This window comes from Orbicella faveolata, unplaced genomic scaffold (assembly GCF_042242905.1).
Source record: "Orbicella faveolata isolate gen_17 unplaced genomic scaffold, um_ofav_v1 contig_14, whole genome shotgun sequence".
Classification (NCBI taxonomy): Eukaryota; Metazoa; Cnidaria; class Anthozoa; order Scleractinia; family Merulinidae; genus Orbicella; species Orbicella faveolata.
The window spans coordinates 7,796,356-7,811,214 of record NW_028301541.1 but is presented as its reverse complement, the minus strand read 5'-3'; the positions used below and the strand labels follow the sequence as shown (position 1 = coordinate 7,811,214).

The 14,859-nt window shown below is 38.5% G+C and overlaps 3 protein-coding genes across 3 annotated transcripts in view; 1 reads left to right on the top strand and 2 right to left on the bottom strand.

The window, feature by feature from the left end:
* LOC110068378 (large ribosomal subunit protein eL37A-like) overlaps positions 1-14,859 on the bottom strand; it is a 125,642-nt gene that overhangs the window by 45,754 nt on the left and 65,029 nt on the right. The gene's annotated exons all lie outside the window — the stretch shown is intronic.
* On the top strand, positions 743-5,668 carry LOC110068566 (uncharacterized). The gene is made up of 2 exons (XM_020775957.2): positions 743-1,366; positions 3,099-5,668. Exons 1-2 carry the CDS (start codon positions 1,099-1,101, stop codon positions 4,133-4,135), a joined length of 1,305 nt encoding a protein of 434 aa, XP_020631616.2. The 5' UTR covers positions 743-1,098; the 3' UTR covers positions 4,136-5,668.
* On the bottom strand, positions 5,666-14,856 carry LOC110068421 (zinc transporter 7-like). Its single transcript, XM_089287445.1, has 13 exons — positions 14,678-14,856; positions 14,478-14,579; positions 14,233-14,346; positions 12,715-12,802; positions 11,873-11,984; positions 11,152-11,265; positions 10,457-10,510; positions 9,642-9,719; positions 9,283-9,340; positions 8,356-8,446; positions 7,650-7,708; positions 7,114-7,204; positions 5,666-6,870 (listed from the first exon to the last, which is right to left on the bottom strand). Exons 1-13 carry the CDS (start codon positions 14,764-14,766, stop codon positions 6,826-6,828), a joined length of 1,095 nt encoding a protein of 364 aa, XP_089143571.1. The 5' UTR covers positions 14,767-14,856; the 3' UTR covers positions 5,666-6,825.

Sequence of the window (14,859 nt, the reverse complement as noted above, 5' to 3'; positions counted from 1 at the left end):
GTTTTTCCTCTTAAGCAGTTGACGTTAATTTTAAAAAACCCTTAATTGAAAATCGAAACAGGAAGTCTCGTGCGGATCCAATAAGAATTACACCACATGTTCGCAATTAAACTTTCGCCGTGGAGTGTTTAAAGGAAATATTTTTCTTGTTCAGTTTTGACTCCAGGATATATTCCTGCATATTTCAGACATATCGTTGTCGATCTATGAATTCTGTTTGGCCGAGGACGCACGTCTCGATGATGTCCGTCAGTTTTGACCGTTGTTATTTACTTATACTCTCAAGAGATAACACCTACACAAATTAATTTTCCCAAATTTTTTGAAAAAAAAGAACCGCACATTTATATCTACCGCTTTCCGCTATCGTGTCACCAAATAGTTCTCCAGTTAAGTTTTGATCGCTTTGTAATTTAGCACGTTTTAAAACTTACATAAATTAAAATAATGATAATAATTTATCTGAGGTGAATTTTATCCCAATATTGAAGATGTCTTCGTTTGTTTTTTGTTTTTTTTCACTAGCTGACAAGAAAACTGTCAATTTTTAATTTAGCACTTTTTGAAACTGGCATAAATTAAAATACTTACAATAATTTATCTGTGGTGAATATTTATCGCGATATATTATTGAAGCAGGTGGCTTCGTTTGTCTCTTTCACCAGCTGACGAGAAAACTGTCGATTTTTAATTTAGCACTTTTTCAAACTAGCATAAATTAAAACAATTATAATAATTTTTCTGTGGTGGATTCAACGCGATATTGAAGCAGGTGGCTTCGTTTGTTTCTTTCACTAACTGACAAGAAAACTGTCGATTTTTGAGCAGGCGTTGTTATGGCGACTGAGTGAAGAGTCTTTTCAGCTGCTGAAATGGGTTAGCTTTTTTCAAGTCACGGCGCAATGTCATCAATTATTGATAACAAACCGCGGCAGGTCTGTATTCAGTAAGTTGCTGTTTGGATCGTTGTTGTGGGAACGGAATGACTTGTAGTTCTTCGTTCGAGCCGTGGTTGACATTAGGCGGACTGTTCCGTTAATTTTTCGGCGTTTAATTGTTTTACTACTCGTTCGTCCAATTTCAATTTAATGGCTTGAAATGGAGAATATGTCAGCTCGACCTCTCCTCTGCGCAGCTTGCGACGAACCGAGCCCCGGACCAGTGAGGCGATTGTATTACCAGCCAAGAAAACATGGTCCGTTCTTTCCAATACTGGAACAACAGAAAACTGGCGTCAAAGCGAGTTTGTTCTCTGCTGGTCGAGTTGCTGTGTGCACGGGATGTTCCAGTCATCTACAGCGACAGTGGATAGCATATGAAAAGAATTGGACTCCCTTAGAGAAGCGAAAATACACTCTGTTAGCAGGTACATGAGGTAGAGTGAAAGAAAGCCGTACAGAAAATGTAAGAATGCGGGGTAGTTGAACAGCTCAGCTATACCATACAGAAATCACAGATCCTAAGCACACGTAACAAGTGTCGGTTAGTACAAACAAAATGTTGATACAGCTTATCAGCCAAGCATTGGTGTATTGAGCTATGGTTAATTCTTTTTTATCATCGTAGCTAGGAGCAAATGTAACTTTTGAGCTATTATCGTGCAAACATCGTCATTTCATGTCACTTTTTAACCACAACGAAACATCGGTTGATAGCTATCAGTCCAGGGCGTTGCGGCATTGCAGAATTCATTGTTTTTAAGTTTCCGTGCTCAGAGTAATTGTTTCAAGCATGAGTATGAGAGATTTAAACAAAAGGACTCAGTTATTATTAGCGCTAGCCAAGCTCACGCATTAGCTGTTTGTGTCCGATTCAAAATGAAAAACAAAGTCGCTCGGACAATTCAATTGTGTCTACGTCTACGACATCTTTTGAAAGGCTGTCTGTAGGAAAAACTTGCAAGCCTGTAGAGAAACGAAGTGAATTCGAGTATTGGGGCATTAAATTTGCAAGTTTTTCTTTTCGATACTGATTAATTGATGGAAATGCTAATATGACCCTAATATGTAAGTCAGCACTATTTTTTTATATTATTAGCCTGAAGTTGGAATCAGTATCACAGCGGATAACGATATCGGTTACTTTTACAGCAAGTGTTAGAAAATTTCTCTCTGAACGTTATAGCAGCTGCGGACAGTTGATTTTGGGTGAAGAGAGCGCTAACGAGACATGGTTTGCCCGAGGAAAGATGTAAACATTTACAATCACTATATAGACGTTCTCCTGTCTGCCTGGTTTGCAAAATTATCAGGAATATTTGATATCAGTTTCATGTAAGCAATCTTGGCTCTCAATCTTTGCATAGATTTGTTACAAAGAGATGAAAGATGAGATAAAAGGGAGCTTGAGAAATTAAAGGTGATTTAGCAGACTTAAAAGTTCACGAAAGCCTAGAGTTGATAACGTAAATTTGTTAGCGAAGTCGAAATGCAAATTATTAAGACAATTAAACTCGTTTTACGTCAGGAAAAGAAAAGCAGTTCAGAGCTAATTTGAGAAACCTGCGCTGTTTTTCGCGTGAAAGGAGAAAATTAATCATAATTATTTGTTAGTTTTCTTGGCGAGATAGAACAACCTCGAGCCATAATAATTATGACTGATATACGGTCTTAGAGCAGTTTTTACTTGAGTGTCGAAAAGTAATTGGTTTTGCACTACGACGCTACACGATTGGCTCAAAATACTCGCGCCACTTTTTCATCCAATCAGAAGTAAAACCAAAACCAATCGCAACTCGCTCGCGCACGTTTTCCCGCGCTTCTCGTCAGCTACGTGTATTTAATACGAGTTTGGATTGGTTTATTGAATTCTCTGTGTCTTTTGTGATTGATCTGCAGGAGGATTACTTTGGTTTTGGTTTTACGACACTCAATTGAAAACCGCTCTATTATTTCTAAGTGGGTTGACTAACAACGAAATTAACTACCTGTAATTATAACCTGAACCAACGAACTTGATGCACCACTTTTTTTCTTCAAGAACATACAGCAATAATATATTTTGCTGTGCATGCTGACGACGTAATGCATGACAGCGAGGTTTCTGGCTAGGTTCTCTGGTAAAAAAGCTAGGTTTTCTTATGTATTACATTTTTACAGTTGAAAGAGCGAGCAAGATTGACGATCAAGAGGATGTTGCGTCAGAAGATCACACCGCAAAATTGCAATGGCGGAAAGCTGCTAAAACGCTGTCATCACAACAACAGATTGTGCATAATTTACAGCTGTCACATGATCAGCTGTCACGTGACGACGATGCAAGCCCCGTCAATAGATTCAAAATGGCGGCGCAGCGAGTTCAACTTGGAAGAGAGGCTGATCCGTCTGGATCCAGGCTCCATGATGTGGTACAAATGGCGCGCGATGCAAATCCAGATTACGACACTCCTCGAACTGACAGAGACAATGCAAACTTGCACCTCCCCACCTTAGGCAGAAGTTCTCCTTCAGAGAATCGTTTGACTTGGGGAGCGTCGGATTTACAAGAGACGCTTCCGCAAAAATTACGCGAGAGTACGGATATTCTGATAAGGAAAGTGGCAGAAATTCAGTACGAAGAGAGCTTGAGACAGTCGCAAGAAACCATCCGCGAGGCGCTGGACCGAGTTAAGAAAGCTCAAGACCGAGCGCAATTTGTTAAGAGTCTGGGGCGGGATCTGAAAGAGCGCCTTTATGGCGAACTTGAGTTTAGACATACTAATAAAAGTCTGGGAGATGAAACCAGAGGTAAGGCCGCTCAGACGCTTAACGACAAAGACGATTCGAAACACAAGCAAATTTTAAAAGAGCTGGCTAAAGAGAAGGAATGGCAGAGAAGAACAGAAGTCCTGATCGCAAAACAAGAGAAGAGAATAGAGGAACTCCGACAGGAAGTGAAAATGGAGATTCGAAGCATTATGGAAGAGCAGAATAAACATTACGAAGAGATGAAACAAATACTAAAAGATTCCAGAGCGCTTGTGCCTCACAATGGCAGCGATCACGCCTATGTGAGTCTTGATGGTCAGTCTACACACTCCGGTTCCAATTTTGAAGAACTTATTCCAAGCAGAAAGAGGAGGCGTAACAGGGAGCCCAACATATCCGCTGCACAGCCACAGTCCCCCTCGAGCACACCAGAATTCTACATCCAATAGAGCGTCAACATATGACACCGCGACGGCCATTCGCCACTTTAGAAACGAGAAAAGACCTGAGGCGAGTCTCATCTTGCAGTTGCTTATGGGATCGTTACTGAAGACAAAACAAAACATGAGAAGTCGTATTGCTTTACCTCCCAACTCAGATACGTTTTCCGATTGGAGGAGATTTTGTCACGTGTCATGTGTCAAAATTCACCACCGCCCTAGAGGAACAACAACTTTAACTTTTGATTCGAACGTGATCTCGCACGTGATTTCAGGAAAACAAAACTCAGTTTTCCTTGGGGCCAGTAGTAAAGTCCCACAAGGGACTGCGAGAGGAGACTCGTTCCAGGCTTCTTGTCGTTTCTGAAGTGGCTAATGCTGGTTTCCCATACAATGAAAATTCTCTCTTTTGAGAAATGTTATTTCCTATACAAAATTTTCCCATTGTTTGGAAACAAAAATATAGCCGTTGCGGAAACACTCTGTAAATAACAAGTTTTAATTCACAGTTCTAAATATTTTAAGAGCTATCAAACTCATAACATTCCTTAGTATTGTTTTCATACTCATAAATAAAAATGCTTAATATACTATATATACTATGTATAAAGAATTATTCGTATTCGATTTATATGAAAAACTAGCTTTTGAGTATATTAATATTCAACAAGGAGCCACAATTAAGTATTGGCACTTCGTCATGTATCTTTTGGGTTCTTTGTGTCGCATAGAGGACGGTTAAAAACCTTGTATTACACCGCTACAAACAGCCTTGTATTTGTGAACAGGAGAGAAATATAGAGAGCGCGAAATACAAGCGAAGCGGTTACAACTGCCAAGCGTTTTCCTTTATAATCTTTTTTTTTCAACATTTACTCAAGGTTGTTATCTATCGTTGCCTATCTCGACCGGCACATTCAGGAAACTGTTCGCTTCTTGGTAAAGAAATGTCCGTGGGCAAATATTCATGCATACATTTCCGCGCCAACTGTTGGTTGTTGTTTATTGATTATGGAAAGAAGTTGCTGTTCATAAGAGATTTCTTTGCGCGAGAAAATTAGAAAACGGTCTACCACATTTATAACGTTTGCTCGCTGAGCTCATAATTATTCCGAACGTTTTCCGAGGACCTCCGAAGATGCCACAGTTTGCCCGAAGATTTCCTATGACTTCTTTGTTATACTAACTTTGCCATTTCGCACGTTTTTTTGTAAAATTAAGGATTACTTCTGCACTTACAATTTCTGAAAACAAACGTTATGTTAAGCCTCGATTTTTCCTAGGCTTAATGCTAGTTGGATGGCAACGTGTGTTTTAGCCAATCAGAACAAGCGTACTTTCAGATCTGTAATATAAAAATATGTTATGCTGCGCTGAATTATATTGGATGTACCCCATCTCGTAACTTATCTGCACGTCTCCTAGTTGTTAAATATTCACTCTAATGAGAAAAAACAGTCTTTTCATAGGAAATCTCTCCTCACATAAAAGGAAATGACACTTTAGAGAGCGAGTATCAAAAAAATAAAAATAGAGATCTGACGTTTGTAACAGTTTTTATTACCCCAGCAACCTCGATCCCAGGAAAGGCGAGAGAGCCTGGGATCGAGATTCTTGTCCCAGCTGTTGCCACAATAGCGACTCCAGACTGACTTGATTGAGCCACAGCGTATTGTACTTATTACAGGAAAATGAAAGAAAATAATACATTATTTATTCTATTTACAAAGTAACTCGAGTTAAACTTTTATTCAATTCAATATTGTTCTTTGTTTGAATGCCAAAGCATTTCTCATCCAAGCCTACTCCCTCCCTCCCCTCCCCGCTTTGGTTCTCTTGCTTGGAATATAGAACATATTTCATCTTCTCTCTTAAATTATGGCTTTTCGACAAAATATAAATTTTCTTAACTGTTTCAGAAATTCGCCTACTTGGCTGACAATTACCTGTATTTATCCGGTTTGTCTGGTCGCTTACTTCCGCGCAAGCAACCAGAGAAGATGGCTGAAAGTCACGCTCAGTTGACAAGGAATCATTCATATTTTCGCGAATGAAATTCTACGAGACAGTTCAAAATGAGAGTCGGACATAAGGCCTCCATTAGTGATAGTACCTACAGTTGAAACAGCTTTGGAGATTGGAAAGTTAGGTGAACGATGTCGAAAAAATAGTATAAAAATGTTCACATGAACACTCAGAAAGTACCCATGCTCTGGTCTACTTTGGGCTTTAACAATACATAGTTGTTTACGATACCAAACTATTGTTTAGTTCAGAGCCAAATATGTTGCTTCCGCATCTCCACACCTCAGATCGTTGTGAAAACTTATTATCAAACCTCAGATCATACGATACTCGGTTTACAGATCAAGGAAACCTTCAAATTGATAAAATAAACAAGGATGAGTGGCTGAGATCTGGTCACAATGAGACAGATGTAAACGACGACCTTAAAATTAACAGAAACAACAAGCTCGGTATAGTGAACTCCACCGCTTCACGACTCGGTTAATGTCCACTTTACACAAGCTTTAAAATCTGTTATAAAAATAACCAAGTTCGATGTTCGAAAACTAAGTTTAAAACGACTTATGGGCTCTGATTTTTTTCCGCTCATCTCTTAAGTCCAGACTTTGCTAAAGGACCGACTGGAAATTTTCTCCTGTAATCTTGAACGGCTGGTGTGTCCTGGGGTGTCTTCAGTAAGAATGTTCAATCTGAACATACAGCTGTTTCACTCCAATCTGTGGAAAGAATACAAGTGAAAATTAAAAGAGGAAATTACAAGTATGTTTTAGTTACATATCAAACACAAGGTACAGCGTCTCATCACAATTCCAAACACAGAGAAGAGAGTTGATAATACCACGTGCAGAGGAATTTTTTTGACGATTTTCGATTCGACGTGTTTGGAAATAAGAGGAAACCCATTCTCATTGATATTCGTGCTCCGTGCTACATGTAACGATCATAATGTGTCTTCTTACCTCCATAAAGATGTGATGAGTCTGGCTGAGAATCTTATGTGTGTCAGCGGTTGGTGCAACCAACAGACGCAGCGTTCCAATCCATACGTTACTAAGAACAACAGAGGATAAAATATGACAGGGAAGGGGGGGGGGGGGGGTGGATATGTTAGACAAAGAAGTGTTGGTTTACTTAGCATTTAGATTATGAGTCCGAGATTTCTATTGCGTACTCGTGAAGTATCACACATAGAAATCGAGAGCGAATAATCTTCTGTTTTAGTATAAATCTACTAGTCATTCAAAACTTTATCTTGATCCTCTTCACAGACACCTCAAAAGCTTAAAGAAGCGGATGCCACTGCCTAGGTACTCATTATCCAAAACAGAATAGATAGTGACCAGCGTAGCCAATAAGAGAACAGCATTCATGACAGAATGCTGCTAGACCTACAAGGTGTGTACTAAAATATGGGCTCACCAAAATACTTCAAACTCCATAAAAATATACAGCGATAGCACAAGCACACTAAAAATATCTAACAAGATATACAAACCTGCTGAGTGCCCAGAAATGAGGATCCTGAATGCTAAACACATCATCCATTTGATTCACCTGTGGTATAAAATAAAAGAAAATCACTATTCAGCCCTAGTTACTTTAACATTCTAGTTGTCCTAAATGGGAATCAACTAAAACATAAAAAAAAACTAAGAGAAGCTGCACTATATCATTTGGAAGGTGGGGGAGAGAGAGTGAGGAATATTTTTTTCATCTTAACTGTGGGCAACAACTTTTTATTTTGTGGGTTTCAAGACTATATTTTTTCTTCTCCACTTTTTCTGCACAGGAATTTCTTTTGGTAACTGCCCAGAGAGAAAATTAGTGACTACAGTAGAACCCTGTTAATCTAGTCACCACTGGGCCACAAAAATCTGCCTGTATTAAAAGTGACGTCTTACTTAAGGCTGGGGTTCTTTAAATACCAAAATGACGGACTGAGCTTTTGTTTGGGCCAGAATAAAGTGGCTGTTATAATAATAATGAGGTGGCTGAATGAATGGGGTGCCTGTAAGGCAGGGTTCCACTACATGTATAGATTGCAATCTCACATTTCAAAATGGCGACACATCTTGGACTTGTAGAAAAAAAAAAATACCGGTGTCATCATTTCAGGGTGTCAGATTTACAATTTGCCATTCTTTATGTAGTCTTCCCTTAAAAACGAAGCTGAAAAGGTTCATGTGAACAGATGAACTTACCCTTTGATAAGCAATATGCACATTCTTTTCCAAGCCAACTGGAATTCTCTGCATTAGTGTTCCAACAGAATCTTTCAAAAGTGGGATTACACTGCCAACACACAAGAAAACCACAAGATAAGTTATCAAACCAAGACCTAGGCAATCAAATACTTGACAAACTAACATCATGTCAGGTTTTTCTTATCCAATAAAAAAGATATACATATTAGAAAACAAAACATACAGCATACCATATTTTATACATCAGGCTATCAACTGACTACTGCAATCATTCCACTTAGCACCAGAGGTGCTAATTTATTTTTGGTAACTTAAGGGAAGGGCGTTTATTGGAGAAGGGGCGCTTGTCAGGGATAGGGTGCTCCTTTCTTTTCGAACATGTACATCTGAGTGTGATGTAATACTAAATGAAAACAACAGGCTTTTTAACTCAAGAATAGTGTAACAGTGTAACCATTAGGGCTGTGATGGTCATAACGTTCAATATTAGGTTCAGACAAGAGAAAGCAAACTTCATAATTCATTTGTCCAATCAGTCTATTCTATTGACTTTAATGTCACTTTCTCCATAGGGGAGCTTATTGGAAGAGGGCACTTATTAGAATACAAATGCTAATTTAAAAAATGGCAGTCAATGTGGAGTGTTTATTAGAAGAAAGAATAAGCTACTGCTGGATCTGTAGTCCCTTACACAGCCATTATTTTGATTGTCACGCAATGCTGGGGGAGGGATGTTGCACAACGAGCCCATTAACGGCTGTGTAGGAGATTACTGGATTTGAAGTTTAACTCATTTACAATCAGGCTATTTCACTGGGAGGAAGAGAGAATGACAAAAAGAAAGACGTAATTCGTAAACACAATATTCCTTGGTAACCCTTGCACAGGGAACCACTCTTACTAGTTATAGTATAAGCATCTCACCTGAAGAAAATAAGAATAGAAATAAATATTGAACAGACAGGATCAGCTAACATCCAGCCTGTTGACAAAACAAAACAAAACAAAACAAATCACACTTGGTACTTAATTTTCCCCTTCTTCAAATCACAGCCGTATCCAGATTTTTCAAACAAAGTTGGTGAGAAAAATCAGGTAGTTTGAAAAATCAGGGGTAAAATTCAGTGCTCGACTGAAGGGTTCTAGTTACTGAGAGGTTTGAAAAATCGAGGATTTGAGAAATTGGCATAATTTCCACTGTACACATAACAAACAATACATAGGTAGTAATTGTATTGCACACATCTTAATGCTAAGGTCTAAGTCATTAAAAGAAACCTTACCAAATTGGTGTATAAGTATTGCAGATATTATTACTCCTACACTTCCTAATGTGTCTGCCAGTACATGAAGAAAAACTCCTGCATGTAAAGAAATAATAATGTTCAATAGATCAGAAACAAATAGAGCATTTTCACTCACATGGATAGGCTCAGTCTTCAACCATGGATGTTTTGGCACACCCGCGATCCTCTCCACCTTATCGCGGGCACACCAAAACACCCACGGTTGGAGACTGACCCTATCACATGGCCAGCACCCATGCAAAATTAATGGTGCAAAAGACAGTTTTTACATAAGAAAAGAGTTCAACTCCCACAGGATTGGTTTCCAACTCCAGCATGGCCACTGTTTCATTATTTTGGGATCCCAATATGGCTGGTATTATGTCACGTGAAAACACACTACATATAAAACTCTGCTATCTCCTTGAGTGGTACATCTGCTTATAATGACTAGATATGGCAATGGAGAAGCTCTAACCGAAAAAGGTGTCTTTTCTGGGCTGGCATAGAAAATCACAAGGGTTTCATGGGTTGAAATATAGAAAAGGTCATACGGGAAAATTATTGTGACTGATATATAGCAAAATTATGTTCTGTTTTCTATAGAGTCAAAATGATTTTGTTGGCTAGAAATAATAATGCAAAAACAGCTTTGAGAAATTCTTTAATGCCCTGCTGTTTGTACGTGTCTAAGACATGTATGTATAGTCTATTTTTAACTTAACTGCAACCTGAAAATAATTTCTTGAAAAAGCAGAAAATAGGTTATATATGTACTTGTAAATTATCAAATTTATTGGTTAAGAAGTTACCTTCCATGATTTTACTTGTGGAGACTTCTAATTTTCCTTCCTTGGCTGAACACCCTGTAATAATACAAGAGCAAATAAATTATTTATTAAAAAACTGGATCACTGAATAATGCAATTGGAGTTTTCATTGGCTTAGCCATCATGGCACATGAGCCATTGTACCATGCTCTGCAAATATAGTAATTAGTTTTATATATATTGAGGGCATTTTTAACAAAACTATTATTATTCTACCCGCACTTGTCAGATATAGGATGGTTATAGCCAACTCGGTGTTACATACCTCATTGGCTATATGCTGTCTTATATCCAATGCACACTCATGGAGTAATTGTTAAATATAAATAGGAGAGGCATGGATATTTTCTGGAACAAATTATTACTTTCCCTGGGTGGGATGGTAGTCCATCACAGGTTACACACCTAAGCATTTTGTTGGGCTGTCCTAATGGTTTGCTAGTAACCATGAGTATTAAAACTCTGGGGAGGAGAGAGGTACAATTAGAGTAATTAATTAGAGGTACAATCAGACTACAATTGAAGTAAGTGTTTTGTTCAAGAACACAACATGGTGACCCTGGTCAACACTGGAAGCCGCACTGCTAGCTTCAGTCAGTCAACCCATGATGCCATTGTGTCTCGCAAAATTGTTGTTGCAATTCATTTGCAATAATTTATGTTAAACAGACACACACCTGAACCATGAGAATGGTTATGTCCACCATTCATGTGTGTATGTCCATGAGAATGGCCATGGGAGTGTCCGTGGCTGTGTCCATGACCATGACCACCGTGTGAGTGTCCATGCCCTGTCAATCAATAATAGCAATATGTCTCTTGAAATCCAGTAACTCTACTGATCTGAAAAGAATCTATTCTATTGACTGGCTCTGAAATTGTTACAGCATCATTAAACAAGACTGTAAAATCCAAAAACATTACTTGAAGACCTCTGGTAGCTACAGCAACAAGAAAGCTTGCAAACAAACTAACAGTGAAAAAGTAAAAGGAAATTTAAACTGTCCATGTGTGTCCCAAAGTGATGCAAACTTCCCTAAATTTGTTGAGAAATAAAAGGCCCAGACCACTGGGAAAGTTCTTGACCCTTCCCATGTTCAAGGAAGATGGGGTCAAGATAGGGTCCACACTCCAGACCCCCTTTACTAAACAGAAGCTAAGGTGTGTCTTCTCTTTGGCCACATTTTTTTCCATTGCTGAATCCAAAGCACTAGCCATTTAATGCACTAAAACAGTAAACCACACCACACTAACTTGTATTAAAATTATTTTCACTCTTAGTTTAATTATAAGGATTAAATAGGACTACATCTGATTCATCCCTAGCTGTCTCCCTTTCACTAGCAAATATTTTCTCACAGGAGATGACCAGGACTGAGTCAATGACTACATGTTTACCTGCCGCACTTCCATGATGGAAAACAAAGATACCAATGAGATTGACAAAAAATCCTAGAACAGATACAATAAAGAGTCTTTCATGTTTCACTTCTGGGGGATGAAGAGCTCGCTGTGAAAACAAAATAAAAGTAAAGAATTATTATGTGTTTTACAAGGTAGGTTTAAGTCTGCATACGAACCAAGTGGCCTATCAGGCTGGAGTTTATCCCGGTTTCTGTGGCATGAAGCAACTAGGATTATTATTTATTACTCCCCCTGGTTGGGATGCTAGTCCATGGCAGGGCTGCCCCCAGCATTAAATTCGCCAGTACCCATTTGTACACCTGGGTGAGGAGAGGCTTAGTAAGTGTAAAGTGTCTCACCTAAGAACACAACACAATGTTCCCGGCCAGGGCTTGAACCCGGACTGCTCAATGTGGAGTCAAGCACACTAACCATAATGCCACCACACCTCCACAATGTGTTTTATAAACATGTAAAAAAGGCCTTGCTCTTTTATGGAGACATAGATGTTACAAGAAATGTTCTTGTCATGATGGTGGATAGCAAAAACTGAATTTGTTTACAAGGTTTACGTGTACATGTAGCCGTACCAGGATGAATTTAATAAATGGATCTACATTATGATATAGACGCTATTCATAAATGGCTGCTAATTATAAAATCTTTTGTAAACTTTAAAATTAGCTTGACTAACCTTGTTTTTGAGTTGATAATTCAAAAGAATTTTTACTCCCAAACGAGTCTAGTGAGGCTAATTTGAATGCATACAAAAGAATATTTAGTTGGCAGCTGTTTATGAATAGGGTCTATAATAGACAATTTAATTTTATTTGTACCTCTACTGCTTCAGATAGAATGAAGAATGCTATAAACACTAAAAACAGTCCATTCACAAAACCAGCCAGCACTTCAGCTCTGCCATACCTGTTTATAAAGATGAGACGTACATTAAAAGTACAGTGGAACTTCAATTTAATGAACCTCTATTTAACAAAGTCCTTGGTATAACAAACGGTATTCTTTGCTCATTAGTAATAGTAAAATATGCCAAAAGGAACCCCAATATAACAAAACCTCATTATAGTGAATATATTTTGCCAGTCCCTTGGCCATTTAATATATCGAGGTTCCACTGTACGAGAAGTCAACACTTTTTCACCACATTGCCTCCCATTTTGAGAGCCCTCTATATTAATTACAGCCAAGAGAAGCGGGAGAAGAGGTACCTTCTTGAACAAGGCAGTAACTTTTACTTGTCACAAACAGCTGCTCAGAAATGGAATGCAAACTGAATTTGTGACTTAAACTTAATAGTAATTCAAGTACTTGGTAGACATACTGCTATATTTAAGACATTATCTCTGTGCACCTTCAGGAAACATCCCTATGCACCCCATGTGGAAAGTCATTGGATATTTTGATGGGGTGGGGGGTCTCAAAGGTAGTATGAAGCAATTTTTTCTGGTCAACAAATAGAAATTATTGGAAACTCTTACATAAACATCTGTCGCAGAAGGAATTTGTTTCTGTCCTGAATAGTGAGTATTGCAGAAAGCACAACTGGGAAATGAATAAACATTATACCCTCCATTTGGTACGAATATAAGCTTGGATATTTGTCTACAGACATTATCTGTTCTGAGAAGCAAACAGTTTTCCAAGAGCGAAGCTCAAGGAAAACTGTGAGCTTTGAGGCACAGATAACGTCCGTGGACAAATATCCGAGCATATTTTCAAAGTCAAATGCAGGCTATTGTGTTTATTATCCTTCAAACATTTTTCGCAACATGTGCAGTTTCGAAAATTGGGGTATATTTAACAATTAGACCCATAGCCCTTGTGGGCTACGGGTCAATAGCCCATGAGGCGAAGCCCAATGGGCTATTGACCCGTGGCCCTTGAGGGCGAAGGGTCTAATTGTTTTAGTATCACCCAACTAGTCGGACAGAAAAGGTAATAAAGTTAGCAAATGCAATTTGAAGAAATATTTATTTGGGAATAAAACAAAAGAAAGCATCACGCTCAATGGCGCCAATTTCGCTACTCGATGACTATTACTAATAGTCCCCTGGTAGCGTAGCCAATCAAAATACAGGATTTGCATTAGTCCACTAGTTGGGTGATACTAATCTTGGATATTCCCCAGTTTTAGCTGGGAAATATTCAGTCATGTGACGCATTTAGACCAATCACGCGGGAGCAAAAATATTCAATGGATTATAACACTCGCATATTCCTCAGTTTTAGCTGGGGTATATTAAGTCATGTGAAATAAACCAATCACGTGCGAACGAAAATATCTGATGGATTATAACATATTCAATGCTGATAATAATACCGGTTAATTAACTCACCCATAAGAAAATCTTTCATTTTTGCCCCACCTTGAGATAACTGATGCTATAAGACCTGCTAGGAGCGCCGTACAATCAAAGAACATGTGAAATGAATCGGAGATCAAACCAAGACTGAAAGAAAATAAAGACATCCATCGTTGACTAAGCAGTACACATTAAAATATATACACAGATGTACACATATACCACCAGAATATAAGCAATACGTGTAATTATTGTCAGAAAAATGTGTTTCTAATTACCTGTTTGTCCATATTCCATAAGCCAACTCCACAAAAGCAAACGACAAATTAAGCAGAAGAAAGAAGAACAGATTCCTTGAGCTCTCGTTGGCGAAGATTGCCCTACATAAAAACAAGTAAGAGATTCAACATGGATGAACACATGGTCATGGATTTGACGAAGCGAGATACCAAAAAACAAGTTCCGATCCTCTCCATACTTTATCCATTCGAAGAAACGCGATTTTAGCTTCACTCCTGGTTTGAAGTCGTCACTTTTAAAGCTATCTTTACTTGTTAATGGAAGCATGCCGACATTACAATATGGACCTCTCACCAACCACAACAGACAGCCGGCTTCCAGTATTGCAAAGTCTTACGTGGCATTTCGATCGACTCACTT

Coding starts and splice junctions, on each gene's coding strand:
- LOC110068566 (XM_020775957.2), top strand. CDS start 1,099: ATGGAGAATATGTCAGCTCGACCTCTCCTCTGCGCAGCTTGCGACGAA. Junction 1,367..3,098: donor AAAATACACTCTGTTAGCAG/GTACATGAGGTA, acceptor ACATTTTTACAG/TTGAAAGAGCGAGCAAGATT.
- LOC110068421 (XM_089287445.1), bottom strand. CDS start 14,766: ATGCTTCCATTAACAAGTAAAGATAGCTTTAAAAGTGACGACTTCAAA. Junction 14,347..14,477: donor TATGGAATATGGACAAACAG/GTAATTAGAAAC, acceptor ATTTTCTTTCAG/TCTTGGTTTGATCTCCGATT. Junction 8,447..9,282: donor TCTATTCTTATTTTCTTCAG/GTGAGATGCTTA, acceptor GTGTGTTGGCAG/TGTAATCCCACTTTTGAAAG.